The sequence below is a fragment of the Ambystoma mexicanum genome, chromosome 4p (assembly GCF_040938575.1).
Source record: "Ambystoma mexicanum isolate Mex_15411 chromosome 4p, UKY_AmexF1_1, whole genome shotgun sequence".
NCBI lineage: Eukaryota > Metazoa > Chordata > Amphibia > Caudata > Ambystomatidae > Ambystoma > Ambystoma mexicanum.
The window spans coordinates 225,073,500-225,092,159 of NC_090927.1; the positions used below are offsets into that span (position 1 = coordinate 225,073,500).

General features: G+C 49.9%; 1 protein-coding gene across 2 annotated transcripts in view; it reads right to left on the minus strand.

Moving 5' to 3' along the window:
- EFHC1 (EF-hand domain containing 1) overlaps window positions 1-18,660 on the minus strand; it is a 285,060-nt gene that overhangs the window by 133,001 nt on the left and 133,399 nt on the right. For both annotated transcript variants that reach the window (XM_069605742.1, XM_069605741.1), the window contains exon 5: window positions 11,530-11,722. In XM_069605742.1, the coding sequence (XP_069461843.1) occupies window positions 11,530-11,722 (193 nt within the window). The remainder of the gene's footprint in view (window positions 1-11,529; window positions 11,723-18,660) is intronic.

Here is an 18,660-nt window from a genome sequence, read left to right on the forward strand (position 1 = left end):
CAAAGCTGGTTATGTACTGGGATTCTGGGGCCAACTCCAGCTGGTGATATCCTATATTAAGTTCTGATTTTGAGAAAACTGTGGCTCTGTTTAGTAAGTGAATCATGTCTGTAATTCGTGGTTCCACGCACAGTTCTATGGAATCATACGCAGACTACTTAGGGAATGGTACTATAGGGGACACCCAGGGGGTGGGTCCGATCGCTGGTTTGATGATGTTTTGATCTAGAGGTTTTATTATTTCCTCTTCTACCTGTCTTTGAATGTTAATTGGTATGCCCCAATAGTTTTGGGACATAATTCTGAGATCTCAGTGCCTCTTTGTTGGAGTATCTGTGGAATTCACAGTGGTTGATTTGGATGCACAGTCTCATCACAAAGTTGTCCAGGGATTCCCCTTTTTCTTGTGTGGTCATGTGAAAGATGTGTCTTTCGTAATCAAAATGTGTGTGTGGTGCGGAATATATCGAGACTACCTCTTTCAGTTCATCAAATAATGTCATTTTGTTGTCCAGTAATTCATATAGAATGCATGTACTGCCGTTCCCACAGTCTACATGAGTATGTTCTTTTTTCTTTCATCATCTAGATGGCCCATAGCCGCTATATATACACACACCTTAAAATCCCGGATCCAGCGTGCCCATCATAGCCCTAAGCTGCTGGTGTCCGTGAGGACAAACGCTGTGGGCAATTGTAGCGAGAGTGATTTACCCTGTACCAGAGGGAACATCCCTGAGGAACGTGATGATACTGTCGCCAGTATGTCTGTGGTCTGTGTCAGTCATGGTAGCATTTCTTTTTTAATCACTGAACGTGCTGAAAGCTTGTGCATGTGCTGGTCTTGTCTGCCCTGCTGGCACTGCCCCTAAAGTCACTCCAGCCTGTGTGTCCTCTTGAAAACAGGCACGTGGGGCTCCATTGCACTGTGATAACTGGGGTGCAGTGTCTCCCTCTTGGCTTATGATAAACAGTTTTTTATCTTTCCATTTGGTAGGTATGAGTATCCTTTCGGAGGTGGATGTGTTGTGCGGCGGTAGCAGATAAAACCTTCTGGGTTCTTATGCTTCAGACGAGGTGGGGATATGCATACAGGACCTCTGTACACACAAGTGCAGGTTGTGCACTGCGCTCTAGTTTTATGTGGCAACAGAGAGGTTATCATGCAGGTCTCTGTGGCGCTGCCGGATGACGTTGCATGCCGCCGCGTGCAACATAAATAAACGAGGCGTTTCCCAGCTGCGCAGAGCGACCGGGAAGCCCCAACCACAAGGACGTGTGAGGCTGAGTCCTTGGGGGATCCGGGGCTTGCGGACAGCGCTGGGAGGGCACCAGTAACCCTCAACAGTGGCGACGAGTGGGGGAGACGATGCCTGGGCCCAGCGGTGATTATTTATATAAACATTTTTTCACCGAAAAGAGGTCGGATTAAGACTTCGTTTCAGGCCGCGGGTAGTGCGTCACCCATTTTGTCTATCAGGCCGTGGAACTTCATGAAGCTCCGGTTTGAGCTCTGAAGTGAATCCAGATCTAATTTTTGGAACTTCTGTCAGCAGGCCGCTATACCTGCATACACATGTGCCCAATTTGTGATTTTTTCATTCTCTTGGGTCTCCTACGTCGAGTGCAAGCAAGGAGGAGGGCTAACATGGCTGGGCCTGCATAGCCCATTATTCTTCTTGCCTCAATTTTTGGAACAGTCGAAGGCTGGAGCCCTCTTCATCCTCTTCATCATCACAGAGGTGTGCTGCAGTGACTTTAATATTTCTTCATCAGGCTAGAACCATCTTCATCCTCTTCATCATCACAGAGGTGTTTTGCAGTGACTATTTTCCTCCCTGGAGGTGGTTTGAGTCTGAGTTGCGGCCCCCATCTCCCACACTGGGGGTGCCTGTGCGCTCGAGATCATGAGTGACACTGAGGATCAAGACAGTGCACCAGCAGCAGCATCAGCAGGACAGCAGGTGCAGCAGCATCTAGGTGGGCAGGCAGGTCCTCCATGTCCGCTTCCTCCTGTGCAGCCGGCAGTGGTACCCGTTCTCCAACAGATTCCTCCAGCTATGGCCCAGCCTCGTGCACAGGCGGCCCTGCAGCCAATTCCCGGAGTTTGATGTTTCGGGCCCACCTTCCAGCTTGGGGCCCAGATGGAAGAGGTGGGTCGACCGCCTGGACATGTACTTTCGAGCCGCTCAAGTGGCTGATGATGAATCCAGACTGGCGACCATGTTATATTCAGCAGGGCCCTCAGTTCAGGAAATTTTTGAATCACTTCCGCCGGGGGATCGGTCCTATGGTCAGGCAAAGGCCGCCCTTCAAGCTCATTTTCTACCTCTTGCCAACGCGGACTATGAGCGCTTCGTGATGCTATCCACCAAACAGAAAGAGGACGAGACTCTGGACACTTTCTATGGACGCCTGAGGCGCCTGTCGTTGGCTTGCGCGTGGGGTGATGCTGAAGATATGATCACGACCATGCTCATACAGGCGTGTTCTTCAGGAAAGCTCAGGCGACAAGTGCTAAGGGAGCCCGGAATCACACTCCCGCGCATCCTTGAACTGGGGAGGTGCCATGAGGTGTCTGAGGCGAGGGCAGCGAGAATGGAGGCTGGGTCGCGCTCCATCAAAACCGCAGAGGTGTGCGTGATGTGGCGCTGTGGCAGGGGCACCAGAAGACCTGGCCCCCGAGACAGAGCTGGGAGGGCAGGTGAGTCTTGCCAGAAGTGTGGCTACGACCTGCCCCACCCAACGGAATGCCCTGAGGCCGGAAAGACTTGTGGACGGTGTGGGCTACCAGACCATTTCTCAAGAGTGTGCAAGGAGCGTATGCCTGTGCTGGTGCCGTGAGGCCTCGCCTGGCCCATCTTCATTTGCCAGGGTCGACCGCCCAACGTCGCTCAAGTGGACCAGGGCGAATAGGATGTCCAGGCAGAGGAGGCTGACGAAGATGAGGAAGAGAACATTTTCTTTGTCTCAAGTGTGGAGGTCCTGGAAGGAAAGAACAGGAGACAGCCAAGATGTGTGGTGGAGGTAAACCATTCTCCAGTCCCGGTCCTGGTAGACATGGGGGCGTCTGTCAATGTGATGGCCCGTGGACACTATGACGCCATGAACCGGCCTTGCAAATTGGTCGCGCCCAAGGCCCGCATCTTCGCGTTTGGTGCCATAGACCCTATGCCATTAGACGGCGTCTTCGTGGCGAAGGTGGAGCATGATGGATCCCAAATCACTGCACGGTTCTATGTGACACCAGTGAGCAACAATACCTTGCTGAGCTGTGCAGCGGCGGAGGCCCTTGGCATTGTCAGCTTTGCGTACTCCGTCTATCTAGAAGACATCAATGACTTGCTGGAGAAATATGCCGCACTATTCAAAGGGATTGGACAGATGGCTGGCGATCCAGTGAGGTTGCACATTGACGAATCCGTGCAGCCCATCGCCCTGAAACATCGCAGGGTACCATTTCACCTTCGTGAACATGTCGACAAGGAGCTGGACAACTTGGGCAATCTTGACATCATAGAGAAGGTGGAGGGTCCGACTCCCTGGGTGTCCCCAATCGTGGTGGCACGAAAACCCAAACAACCCGATGCCATCCGGATCTGTGTGGACATGAGGTTGCCGAACAAAGCAATCAAAAGAGAAAGGCACCTCACCCCGACAATAGACGACATCATTGCCGAGGTACAAGGCGCTCGCTTCTTCTCGAAGTTGGACCTCCGAGCGGGTTATCACCAGGTCGTCCTCCACCCTGAGTCGATGTACATTACTACCTTTACCACCCACCGAGGTCTGTATCGTTACAAGAGACTGAGTTTCGGGGTGTCCTCGGCGGCAGAGGTGTTTCAAAACATCATCAGGGGCGCCCTAGCAGACCTGGAGGGCGTCCTGAATATCAGCGATGACATCCTGGTGTTTTCCAGAACAGAGGTAGATCACCTGAGATGCCTGGCAAAGACGTTTGAGAGACTGCAGTCCCTGGGCCTCACCCTCCACAAGGAGAAGTGTGAATTTCTTCGACCATCAATAGAATTCTTTGGCTTTGTGTTTAAGGAGGGGGGGGGGGTGTCACCTGATCCTAAGAAGGTGCAGGACATCAGAAAGGCGCAGCCTCCAGAATCCGTGTCGGATGTGCGGAGTTTCCTGGCCATGGTTACTTACTGTGGACGATTCATCCAGAATTTTGCCTCCAGGTCGGAACCGCTCAGGGCGCTGACAAGAAAAGACACCATCTGGAACTGGGGCCCGCTTGAACAAGCGGCCTTTGACGACATCAGGGGCGCCCTGGCAGCAGAGGACACCATGGCCTTGTTTGATCCTGTGTTACCATCGGAGATCATTGTTGACGCCAGTCCATTTGGCTTGGGCGCCGTGCTGACACAGATCGACCATGATGGGGGTGTCCGCCCGGTGGCCTACGCCAGCAAGGCGCTATCGGAGGCGGAGCAGCAATACTCACAGATTGAGCGCGAGGCACTGGCCGTACTCTGGGGCTCCAGGCACTTCCGGCTCTACGTTCGTGGACGCCCGGTGATGGTGGTGACGGACCACAAACCGTTGATTCCCATCCTGGCGGGGTCATCCTCCAAGCCGCCAGCACGAATTGAGAGATGGATGCTCGCCCTCTTGGAATATGGAATCACCCTGGTGTATCGGCCGGGGGCGAACAATGCGGCAGACTATCTCTCTAGACACCCGGGGGCGCCTGGGGCGGAGGACTATGACAGCTGTGCGGAGGAGGCCGAAGAGCATGTCCGGGTGGTGGTGGAGGCGGCCACTCCGAATGCCATGTCCTTAAAGGAACTTGAGACAGCTGCAGCAGATGACGAGTGTTTCAGGATACTAAGGCAATCCATGCAGCAGGGATCCTGGAAGTCGGTGCTGGAGGCCCTAGCGGGGTGCACCCAGCAGACCAGAACTGGACTGGAGCAGTTGTGGAAGGTCCGGGAGGAGCTGTCGTTCTCAACATCCGGCCTTCTACTCCGGGGAGATCGAATTGTGGTGCCCCAGTCAAAGGTGGGGGATGTGATTGCCCTTGCACACCGTAGTCACCAGGGCGCTGCCAAGACCAAAGCAATTTCGTGGCAGCCTGTGTTTGGTGTCAGGCGGCGTCACCCCTGCAGCGTGAACCTGTCATAGAGGCGAGGCCTCGAGGGACGCACCCGTGGGAAGTCGTTCATGCAGACTTTGGCTCCACCACGATGGGCACCCACTTCATCGTGCTGGTTGATGAATACTCGAGGTACCCCGAGGTGGAGTTCGTAGAATCAGTGGCGTTTGAGCATTTCATGGTGGCCGTGGAAAAGGTGTTTGCGGACCATGGTTTCCCAGATACGGTGTGCTCGGACAACGGGGCGCCGTTCCAGAGTGAACGGTTCGCCGAACTGATGGAGAGCTATGGGGTGGTGCACAGGAAGATCTCGCCTCTCTGGCCAAGGGCAAATGGTGAAGCAGAATGGATGATGAGAACCTTAAATAAGACATTTCGGATCGCCCAGGGCCATGGACAGTCCCTCCAAAGAGCCCTCTATCAGTTCTTGAGGGTGTACCGTACCACACTGCATGCATCCACTGGAGTGGCCCCGGCAGAGGCGTTGTTCAAGCGGTGTCCTCGGGGGCTGTTACCTGAGGTGGGAGAGTAAGAAACGGGGGTGATTGACAATCAACAGGTCGCAGCTGACCGGCGAATAAGGATTGAACAAGAGAACCTTCGGAGGGGGCTTCGCCCACAGCGGCTGGAGCCGGCTGATAAGGTCCTCATTCGAAATAGACATCCCCATGGGAAGCTCTCTCTACCGTACTAGCCAGAGCCGTTGGACGTTGTTGCGGTCAAGGGATCCATGGTGACTGCATCGGATGGCCGGTCTGAGGTAACTCGCAACGTGAGTTTCTTTAAGAAGTTGCGGGATCCCAGAACTATTCCGCCCCCTGATCCGGACTTGGAGGTCATCCCTGGGGACGAAGGAGAATCACCATGTCTGCCCGAGTCCTCGGTCCGGGGTATGCCTGTGGACCGATCACCCGTGCCGGAGGTGAGTAGGAGGTACCCCCAGAGGACTGGGCGAGGGAAACCTGCTCACCTCAGCGAATACGTTCTGGGACAGGTGTCTGATCACCCTGACAAAGGGAACGGTTAAGTAAGGGGACCCGGGTGGATGTTAATAAAGGGGTTTTCAGAACAGGACATGTGAAGTGTTATAGACATATTGGGCCTAATTCCGAGTACGGCGCTAACCAATGGCGCTATTAACGCCTTGGTTGACGCCGTACCCGGACCGGCAGCGCCTTGGTGGATGGCGGAATTACCGCCCCATTCCAAGGTTGGCGGGGCGGTAATTCCCCAATCCCCATTTACCCTTCCCCATTCCCATTCTTGCCCCATAGGGCATAATGGGAGTGGGGAAGGCGTTAATTACGCCACCGTAAATTACGGTGGCGTAATTTACATCAAGGTCCCTTAGCGCCATGGTTTTTAACACCTGCTAAAAGCAGGTGTTAAAACCACCATGGCGCAAAGGGAACTCGGAGTATGGCGGTAAGGGATTACCGCCACCGCTCTCGTTAGCGGTGGCCGCTATCCCTTACCGCCATGCTCGGAATGAGGCCCATAGTGTTTTGATTTGCAGTGTATAGTTTTTCAATGTTTGAAAAAGGAGGAATGTGGCGCTGCCTGATGACGGGGCACGCATGCGGCAGCGTGACGTTGCACGCCGCAGCGTGCAGCATAAATAAACAGGGCGTTTCCAGGCCGCGCAGATCGACCGAGAAGCCCGAACCACAAGGACGTGTGAGGCTGAGTTCTTGGGGGATCCGGGGCTTGCGGACAGCGCTGGGGCGGCGCCAGTAACCCCCAACAGTCTCCAACACTCTCTCACCTCCTCGGGGACGGTGTTGATCGGAGCAGGCCCGCTGACAGACCGAGAGCTCATCGTGCCCTTTCATCTGGACCAGTGCCACACGATTTCCCATGAGCTCTCGCCTCGCACCGGCAAGTGTCTGCAATGCCAGCCGTGAGTCATGGGTCCACACCCTTCGCCACCAGTGTGCCGCTCTTGTTATGGCCGAACTGCCTCTGGATGTCGTGCCTATATGAATGAGGGAGAACACACGGAGGTACCATTTCCAACCTCTTTATTTTTCCAACTGAGGACCTCCTCCTCTACGCCACTTCCCGTCCCTCCACCCTAACACAAACCCTGCCTCAACATAACAATGCTGAATGCGACATTACACCTGGCATTCTTCTCTGCATTCACACCGGATCCTGGGCCTTGGAGAAGCTTCAGGAGCAAGCGGCTGCCATGAGCTCCCAGTGTCACTAGCAGTTCCAGGTGAGCAAGTCCATTCCATTGCATCTAGCACTGGTTCGTCCAAAACCGCACCGTCTTTCACAGGCTGACACTGTTATGATCTCTGTAACTTTCCTGCTCCTGCGCGGGAAGTCGTTCTCTTTTGAAGTGACGAGTCTTGTTGTCTCTGCGTGTTTGAGTGCATGCATGCATGTCAGTATGCGGGCCGTCATAGCTAGCGTACAGGGCCTTTGCGAGTCTCATCACACTATACTGTGCATAATTTGGACTAGTGTCTAAGACTGTTCGATTTCCAAGACATCCACCTGTTATTGCCGCAGACTGTCTTTATTGAGAGTGTCTGCACATTCTGAGGGTGCTCTCTTTTTTGAATTTTTGTATAGCGCTTCCCAGGATGGATATCACAATTTTCTCCCAGATAACAAATCGGGGTGAGCGAAATTTTTGCTGGCAAAGCGAATAGTGGGGAGCCCTCACACGATTCCGCTTGCGCCCAAATCGCGAAATCAGCATTACTTTTTCACAGTCACTGAAATTCCGCCCGGTTTCATGCAGTTTGTGGTGTTTCATTCCCATGTCAGTTTCGTGTTGCATGATGAGAAACTTCACACAGGTCTTCTTTTTTCGATCGTGCACAAGAAACTTCAGGTGTTTTTTTAATTCGTTATCGGTTTGCGCAGAGACACGAGAAATGTGTTGAAACTGTTTTACCAATCCATGCTAGGTTCTTGCAGCAGCACAAGAAACCTTTCACTTTTTTTAACAATTCGTGCTACGAACATCGTCCCGAGAAACCTCACACAGCTTTTTTGTTTGATTCGTGCCTTTGTTTGCACAGCGGCATGAGAGGCTTCGCAGGATTGTTTCCAACCATGCAAGCTTCGCGCAGTGGCACGCATAACATTGTGTGGCTAATTTCAGATTGTGAGACGGCCAGAGAAACTTAGCGCTGCTCTTTTCAATATTCAAGGGTGGCGGAATGGCAGATTTAGGTGAAACAGATTGTAATCTTTCAGATTTCACTTCCGCGGTCGGTGGAACAGAATCTCACAATTTTTCCCAGCCCTAATAACAAATGAGTTTGGCAACAGTCTCTATATTTGGATATGGTAATTGAATTTGGATCCGGGCCATTGGCATTTCATTTTTTAGTTTTTACACTATTGCAATAGAGTATAGATATGAGAAATGGCACATGAGGAGGGACACACAGCCTGTCGGTGTTGTTTGGTTATGTGCGCAACCATTGACTGTCCATGGCCATGTCATCCCTATGGCCATTTCCAGCCAGTTCCTGCACCTCCCCACCCAAAACACCTCCTCAGACCGTGTAGTTGCCCCCTGCCTGCCCTATGGCTCTCCTTGGGTAGGTTTATCACAACCCAATATGGGGCCTATATTTCCTGGTTAGCCACACCAGGGAAATCTTCTCAAAGAGTGACTGCAGGGTGTATGGTGGAGCACCCGAGAGGAAGCTATGGGTGTAATGGGGAATCCCCCATATACCACCTACAGAGGCGGGATCAAGTAACTGTTGGCTTCTCATGGCCCTCAGAGTTCCCAAGCCCTACGTCAGCATCTCCCCAAAGTTGACTCCATCACAAGTCCCATTCAAATTAAAGTTCCTCCAACTTCAAGCTTGTTGTGACATTATCTGTCAAAGACACAGCTTCTTTGTATTAGTACCCATAGGAAATTCATTTTTGAATCTATTAACTTGAGGCATAAGCAAGAGGCAAATTAAGAAGAGGGGATGTCAAAGACAGAAAGGTCCTGCCCTTAAATTTGGAAATAGTATGAAAATTGACACCTTCGAAAAGGAAAGTTAGATGCTCCGAAGCTGACGTAGCCATTTAGCAAACGCCTTGGAGGAGGAAAAGGGCCTGAAGTGAGGGGAAGATCAACGGATATTCGAGGGCAGGGCCTCTAGGGATGTACAGTTCACTTAATCTAAAAACGTTCACACTATTTTAAAACTCTGTACTTTTAATTGATGCTCTTTCTTGGGTTTATGGGATGGGTATCACACGTATATATTTTCTTTTTTGACTTCAAATCAGTTTATCAACCTTTTGTCAAAAACAACGATCACAATGCAATCATGAGAGCATCTCACAGGAAACCCATCCTACCTATAATTGTGCAACCTCTAAAGCAATTCTTTTGAAATCTTTACATTGGGTAAAGCATTAATTGCGTCACTTAGCAACAAATCTCCATGGAAGGGTGAGCACACATATTGCTGAATAACATGAATCTCTAAGCCTCCAACACCACCTTTCAAATCGGCGAGGCGCACAGAGTTATCTAGCTTAAATGGCCAGATGTAGGTGTGATTTGACTGAATGCATGTTTTCGAAAGAGTGAAGTCTCCGATTATGTTTTATTGACGGGGGAGACCACCCTCCTCCCCTCTACCTTTATTTCTATCCCTTACCCGACCCCCACATATATTTTCTTTAAAAATATGTATTTTCGGTAAAAAAATAAAAAAAAACAGTTTGGTCACTTCCTCGAAAACATTGGATTCGGTCACTTCTACGGTATCGTAAATGGCCATCTGCCAGTGGATCCTTTCTTAGGAAGAGGGGATCCAAGTCTGGGACACTGTATTATGTCCCACCTCTGTTTGAGGAAAGAGTGCAGAGACCTGAAAACTGTAATACACTCCAACAAACCTTCTAACCATCATATTAGAGTTCTAGCCAGTTTCCTCAGCTGCAAAGCTTCAAAACCTATAGATGTGGGTCATTCCGCTTTAATGCAACCATCTTCTGTAGGGGGCTTAGGTATAGTAGTCCTCAGTACAACAGTGTCCTAGGCAGAGATAAGGGGTTTTCAGAGGCAGAGTTCTTCCTCTCCTGTCCATACTTTTTGGACACTTTGGAGGCTTCCGAGTGTATAGCGGGGTAGCCGAGTTTTTTTCAACATCAAAAAGAATGTCTTGACATCATGGAAGTATGACTTGATGTTGAGGAAGACAACGCAATGGCGTCCTCTGTTGAGTTAATCAACAGTGAGTGGCCCAAAGTCTGTTACATCAACATCATAGGTGGCCCTGCAGGTGTTGAAGTGACAGTTGTCAACATTGTAGACTCTGATAGTGAACATAAAACCAGCGTACCCATAGGCCACTGGAGGATTGTTAAGTTGGTGTTTTAAGCTTGGGGAATGATTACTTTGCATGGTTTTGTTTTTATACATTCGTTATTGGATATGGTCCAATAAAATGATTTAATCTAATGTAAATTCATAGACCACTTGTACAACGGTAGTCGCAATGGCAATAAGAAGCCTCTGAGGAATCCCCAGCGTGTCCGGATGGCTTTTCAGTGCCCTCATGCTTTGAGCTGCTCAGGCTTTGCTGGCCCTCTCCTGCTGTGCTCTGAGCCTTATAGCCTCTCTGTCCTTAAGCTTGTGATAAGACTTTTTCAGACAAATGCAACAGTCCTGGACATCTTATTATTAGTATGACAAGCATTGCACAAAGCTTGATAATCTCTTATTAGACTTCTCCATGGAGGCATATGGACTACATAAATGGGGACCAACATCGCCATACTGCCACTTGTAATCCGGTGGTAATTCTGCCGGACCAAGGGAAATGGTTAATCCGTTTGGTGGTATCTCTGCGGATTTACCTCTGAAATACCACCAAACTTTTAATGACACCCATTGACGGAAAGCAACAATTCTCAACAAACAAAAATTTCAATATCAAGAAAGCTTCAGAAAGTCGAGAGAATGTCTTCCCAAGTCTTTCCTTGAAAGGTCAGAAACCTGATTGAAGTCAGGAACTCCAAAAGGAACAGTGTTACCTCTATCATACATGATGGAAACTGAAACTGCCTATCTAGCCATTGTTCCTCTACGGTTGTAGTTTCTAGGAGTTATCTATGCAAGGAATCACTCAAAATATGCTTTTAATGTGAGAAAATGTTTCACTGGTTTTGAAATGTTTTTAATCATTTTATTATTTATTTCACTCTTGCACCGGAGCGGATATATTCAGTGTTTACGAATATCAATGCGTATATAAAAGACCCAATACTGGACGAACTGTGCAGCTTTCTTGACAGAATCATCTCTGGGGTAATGAAGGCAAAAACCTCTATATAGCCATCACTGCATTTTCGCTTCGAGACATATTAAGTTTCACAATTTCACACAAATTACAACTGTAGTATAATTAAAAACCTGTATTTGAGGGAAAGGAAATCACCTTTCAGGTCCTTGGTACACTTTGGCAAGTGCATTCGCTTCAACAGTACGGGAAAAGGATCCCTGCCATCGTTTCGCTCGTGAGCCTCACGGATTTCCATGGTGTCGTCACACAGATAGAAATGAATAATGACTGGAAGCTCCTTTCCAAACATGGAGTCTGTATCGTCCCAAATGGCGAAGAAGCGGAGCACCTACAATGGAAGCTCTAAATGTATTATAATAACAAATACAGTGCAGGTAAGCCTGCTACAATACATGCAAGTGCCCTAATATTTCTAGAAAAATGTATAATCTGCATTCTTTTGTTAAGCTACGTCTGAAACTATGAGGACTAGCCTGCAGCAACCAATTAGAGTTGAGTTCTAAATTCACAATGAGGCCTCATTACAAGTCTGGCGGTCTGGAAATAAGGGTGCCGGTAGCAACGTACCCTACGAGAATGCCTGCAGGGGCCGGTGCTCCCGGCAGGTCTGAGGTTTTCTGTCAACCCGTTAATGAGGCTAATGTCTGTTGCCAATGCCCGCAAGAACAATAGTAACTGCTACGTCAATATTTAATGTCTAAATTAAAGTAATGACTTTCATTTTCTTCTTCCTGGCTGTCATATGAACTTCCTCTGAGAGTTGACAGTCAGGTGAGCCTTAATGCTCATTGCTGTATGATACAGTGTATATAGACCAGCAAGCAGGGGCGGGGCGGGTGCTTACATTATTAATGTGAAGTATGCACACAGGCAGGAGTGCACTGGGAATCAAAAGAGGCCCTGGATTTTTCTTCTCAAAGTGGCCCCATATTACACAGTGCAAGCGCAAATAGCATATTAATCGTGTGTGCTGCATACAGCAATATGCACACAATTCTGAGAGTTCTCTCCGAAAAGAGGCCCCTGGTGCAGAGGCCCTCTGGGAAATCTCCAGACTTCCCAGTAGGCAGTCTGCCGCTGCAAACATGTGTTTTAGGTTCATAGGTTTTGGGATATTAGCCGGCCTTTGTGGCACAGGGAACTTAGCCTTCTCCCCGTTCCTCTATGGTTATTTAGTCACAGTGCTTCTCAGAGTCTTGTAATATTCATAACACACGAGGAAGAAGCTATTTCGACCAATACAGAACACAAATGTTTAACAACTTTCAATTACATATAGTATATATTTCAGCTGGGAAAGGTAAAGCGCTACCACATGCCTACAATGGATGAAGACAAAATGTATACCTTACAAGAGACCTGAGGACTACCTAAAAATGTTTTAGCCTCATTAAGGGGTTGCCAGAAAGAATCAAAAGGTCCATGGTAGCGTGGGCCAGTCCACTAGTAGGAACACTCGAATCAACTGAAGTGTGACTTGTAAAGCACTCAGTTGCTTCCCAAAGCTAGGTCTACCACGAGCTACTGAAAATAAACAAAACCTCTAAATGTCTACTTCTAGTGAGAGCAGACCTCCCAAAATAAAATAGATAGCTTGTTTTCTATTTTGAGCACAAGCAAGCTTGCTCACGGTAGAAATCGAAAACACTGAAAATATACTTTTCAAATTTTAATGCGTGTGTATACAGCTATCCAAAACGTGTGTTATTCCCATTTCTAGTGAGGGTGCGTCTGCATAATGAGTTAGAAATAACGAAACCCTTTCAAAGCAGTAGGCAGGGCGCAGCATGAGGGGACATTAACTAGAAGTATTAGGTGGAATGTAGGAGGGGTTATCTTTGGGGAGGGGAAGGGCAAAGGGCTTTGAGAAAGTCAGAGTGCTCCGGAAGTGACCTGTTACTATTCACAGGCCACTGCTGTTTTAAAGGGGTGATATGCAAATAGTAATTAGTCACTTCAGCCTGGGTGCTTCGAGCACTGTAAACACCTTATGTGTGAGCAAGGAAGAGAATGTATGTGGGTCTATGTGGGAAGCACCCCCTTTGTGGAAGAACGCACTAATACACATCTGCAATACCCAAACAGCCACTCTCAAGCATGTATGTTAACTATTGGGTCCCCTGCACCCTACTTCTTCCCTTCACCCTGGCCTTCCTCCATGGGCTCTCCCTCTGCCCCCTCCTCTGAAGCCAGGAATCTCAGAGTCATCTTCGACTCCTCCATTTCCTTCATCCCTCATATTCAGGACATCCTGAAGAAGTCGGACTTTCAACTCTTCCGTCTCAAAGGAACTCTACCCTTCCTCGCCTTCCCCAGAGACTCAATGTTACCTTGCTCTAGTCCTCTCCAGGCCAGACTATTGCAATAGCCTCTTTCTGAATCTTCCTTCGTCCACCCTGCGAACCCTCCAGCTAACCCAGAATAGGGCATCGAGACTTATCCTTGGCCTCAAGCCCAGGGACTGCATCTCTCCTGCCCTACAAAGCCTTCACTGGCTCCCGGTCTCAGCACAGATTAAATTCAAATCCCTCTGTATCCACAAGGCTATCTGGGACCAGGGACCAAATCTGGGACTGGGGTCCACTATCTACAACGCTTCCTGACCAAATACTCCCCTTCTACACCCCTGCGTTTCTCTGGCACCAACTCCCTGCGTGTGAAGCAGTTTGCTAAACAGAGAGCTAGTGGTCGATCACTTTCCTCGGGCACTCCCTTCTGTGGAATAGCCTCTCTCTCCCTCTGCGACTTGAGCAGGACCTCCTTAAGTTCTGAAAAAGCCTCAAGACCTTTCTCTTTACCCCTTCATTCTCCTCCACTCTTCTCTGCTAATCATACAGTAGCGTGACTGATGTGCAGGGCCCTTATGTATCCTCGGGCCCTGACCCCCCCACATCTCTCATCCCAGCCACTGGGCCTCATTATAACAGTGGCAGTACAGTAATAATGGCGTTGGTAGTGCTGCCGGCGCTGTTATCACTGTACCGCCAAATGACAAGCTCTGCTCGCGGGTGCCGCTCTGCACGCCTGGTCATACCAGGCGTGCAGATAGCACCCGCAAGCAGAACTTGATGGTAGCAACGGTACCGTTATGAACGGTACCACTGCTACCACCCGCCACATTCCCATTTAGCCCTATGGGGGCTCAAATGGGAATGGAGACGTACCGGTTCCGGGTCCCGTAAAAGGGGAATTACCGGGTCGTAATGGCCCGGTAATTCCCCTTTCACGGGACCCAGAGCTGGACCCGAGCTTGGGGGTAGCCATGCCGGTATAAACGCCATGGCTACCTACAACCTCGTAATGAGGCCCACTGTCTTTTTTACTGCACTTGCTTAGGCTCCCAGGGGAGGTTGCACTTACGTTCTATTCTAATCTTCTTAGTACTTCACCCCGAACACTTCTCCATGAGCATCTCAGCACCTATTCCTTACTCCCCCTGCCCTCTGAACTTGCACGTTCAGGGGTTGTACCAGCCCCTGCAGGGGGCGCTCGAGGGACGTCCCACATAGCCCCTCTGGCAGACCCCCTCCCAGCTACGGAGGTTCCTACCCCTTCCACTCTATCACGAGTGGGGGCGGGATTCCCCAGGGTGGGTATTTCCGGCCAGCCCTTGGGATGGCCTACAAATACGGAGGAGGACTGCAAGAGCGGCCTCTGTGCAGTCCTCCTCCGTCGAATTAACAAGGTGTTGCAAGCAGGAAGGAGTTTTGAGTCAGAGGTTTGTTCGGTCGTGGATTCCCAAAGGTCGAGTGTGGAGTTGATGGGGGATGCATAAGCGCCTGCCCTTGCCACGAGGCCTGCAGGGCGCAGGCATTTCCTCCACTGGGTTTTGATGGTGGAGTGGATTGGTGGCGCTGGGGTGCCTACTTTTGCCCCAGGGAGGGGGGGGAGGGCCCGGCCTCCTGTGCAACAGGGTAAAGAGGTGTCTGTTGTTAGAGGGGCAGGTGGGCCGGAGTGTAGTTTAGTTTAGCATTGCTCCATACGGTTGGTGCGTGTGCGGGTTAATCTAGCGCTGTTTCACCATTGGTTCGGGGGACACTGTTGCTTTGTTCTGTTTCCCAGGAGCGACCGCCATGGCGCGTGAGTAGAGGTTGTGCACTGGCTCAGGGCAGCCACCGCACTGCCGGGGTGGGTTTGCATTGGTGAATCTTGCACGGGGTTGCTGCGGCAGCATGCCGCGGGGAGGTGGCAGTGCCGCAGGAAGAGGGCGCAGTATGTGGGCAGTGCTAGCGTGGGGCCCACTTTGTGTATTGCGTCAGTGAGCTGCGCTGCAGTGTTTTTACAGGGTGAAATCGCCCGTTGGGATTGCCTCGCGCGATTGAGTTTTGAGTTTGGGAATATGGAGGGTTGCCGTTGGGTTCAGGCCCTGTCCATTCACCATTGCGCAGGGACTGGCTGGGCCAGCGGAGGCCATTTGTGGTTTGGGGTGGGCATTTCTTAGCCTGCAGGGTGCGGTGCACAGTGTGGGAAGACACTGCTATGCCTCAGCACATGGGTGGTGGAGGTTTGCTTGGGTCGGCGGCTTCGTCAACTGGATCTGTTCATTTGATGGTTCCCTGCATGCGATTTTGTTTCGAGGCACTGGCTAGTGGTGCTTTTGCGATGCTTCATGAAGGGATGTTGGTTTACAGGCTGACAGGCTGATTTGTGATGGCTCTCTGCACCACATGTTTTTCATTGGGTGCGGGGGCCCTAGGGTTGGGGCTTCCTGGCCGTTTGTATCCAGAGCATGAGGTCGCCCCATCTTTCCGACGGCATCATGGGTGGTAATGGCATAGCCTAAAACCACGGTTAATTGCGGAGAGGGGGGATGATGTTGGATTGCTTGGTTAAGTAATTTGGAACTGTGTTTTTGAGCGCACAATGCCCTATTGTATTGTACTTCAATGTGTAAATCAAAGGCATGCGTCGGCTTTAAAGGTACTTAAGCGCGTGGTGATGCAGAGAGCTGCATTGATTAGGATTTATAACCGCGTGATGCATCAGGTTTGTATTATCGAAGGGTAAAAACACGGTGCCGGAGATGGGTCGCAATTGGGAATGAAATACATCGTGTTTATCATGTGTGTTTGGCCATCTTGCTTTCGGTGGATTAACACGTGCCGTTTAGCACAGTTTGGCATATCTTGAGAGTTAATTTCGATTTACATGAATGTGTTTAAGTTGTTAATGTTGCGGCACACGGTTGCCGGGTGTGCCTTTTGCAAGGGGTTTCACCCTGCATGCGCTATTATCGAGCGTGCCGAGCCTCGTGGGCAATCGAACAAAGAGGTATCTGATGTTGAGGGGGCGGTGGCACGGATGGAATTTTTCAAGGTGTTTAACGATGTATGCACTAAAATCATCGTGTCGGACCTCCGAGCCTTGTGTGCAATTGAAAAAAGATACAATTGGTTTTGGAGGGGCCTGCGTCCCGGATGGATGGGATTTAAATTTAATGTGGGGCCATGCGGTCGCAGTAGGCAAACTTTGTCAAGACTGGACTATGTGTACACAATTATCAATTCTTATCGGGCCTTGTCTTGACCAATAATGCATCTATTGCGGATGGGCTTGTTTTTCATGTTTTACCGCAGCATGTGGCAGGGACCGCTTAGTACGACTTCAGCGGTAGTCATGCCGCTATTGGCGGCATGGCTGCCACCGAAATCGCCTCGGGGTCTGGGAATTCCTCCCTCCAAGGACCCGGACCTGGTCCTTCCCCATTCCCATTTCAGCCCCCATTACGAGCTGGCCCGTTGTTTGCATCCTCTTCCCCTCGCGGGACCCGGTAAGCACGCCTGGTTTTACCAGGCGTGCTTACCGGGTCCTGCGAGGGGACCTCGTAATGAGGCGGTACGGGGTTAACGGCGCCAGCACCTTTTACAGCGCCGTTAATCCCGTACCGCCAGGGTCGTAATGAGGCCCAATTGACGTGCTCTTACGGCTGCCATTTAAGGTGTGGATCCCAGTTTGAACCTCCTTCAAGGTAGTTTAGATTGTTAATGCACCTGCTGCATGGATATTTTCGTAAACGGCAGGTTAAACATCAACAGTTTGTCACCAATCACGGTAGGAACAGGAGTAAGACTAAGTTGGGGTATGAAAACATTATTGAAAGCATCATGACGGCCCAGCACTTTCGATCCTGCATCGTTTGTCTAGGCACGGCGAGGGAGATGCATGTGTGGCTTTGTTTAGCAATGATGATGCAGGGAGGAAATGATGTAAGGGGTTGGGGTCAGGTCTTTAAGTGTGACTAATAGCATTGGGCACTATATGGGTTTAAAAACCACGCTTTTCATTGGGTTGGTACCTTGTTATGGTCCAGCCCGCTGTTTTCAGTTTCTAATTTAAATACATTGCGCTTGTTACCCTAAAGTGGAATAAACAACGGTGCAGGGAAGGTGTTAATTGATTTCGCACAAGTTGATAAGGAACTTTTTGGGTTGAATTCGGAAAAAGTGCTCAGGGCTTTTTACGTGCAGCATGGCATGTTCTTTGCGAAACAGCAGCAGTGTTTCATTGAGGGACGAAGAGCTTCCTTACCGACTTTCGCAGCATTTTGTAAAATCAAAGAAATTTGATAAACACAAAAAAAAAAAAAAAAATTGAGGGCTATTTCCTGTACATCGTAGTTGAGTTTTTGGACGGGTTTTAAAAAAACACGAGGCAGGAGATGGGTTTGAGTTGGGGATGTTAATACATCCTGTTTGTTTGCTGAAATATTGGGGAGCACGGCGTTGCACACGGTTGCTTTTAGTGGCCCAAATCTACTTACAAGGTTTGGTGCACGGAGGAGTGAATGGACAAATAAGCGTTGTAAGTATGGAGGTAAAAAACATGTGGGCCCGGTTTAGGGAAGGTCTCGGGTCCGATGGGGCCTCGCTGCTTTTTGGGTCACGACGCCGGTCTGTGCCCGGATGAATGTTGTGCAGACACAACCGCTTTAATGTGCATTGGATACAGCAGGCAGTAAAGGGGTTTGCTGCCGCTGGGGGACGAGGCAATGTGACAATGTCAATGATGATCGTATTGACATGATTGGGAATTTATAACGTGCCTATGCACAAGTGTTCCAAGGGTATGGGGCGAAGGGCGTACAATTAGCACATAATATGGGTTGTCCTCTACCATCAAAAAGTAGAATGCATCATGCAGGTTCCAACCAGGGATTAGGGTGCGTGGGAGGCGGCAGGGCATGTTACACACGCACAAGTGTTTCTTTTGTCCGGGGCGAAGCTGGAAAGATAAAATTGGGGAGGTAGGGTGATAGGTACATAGGGA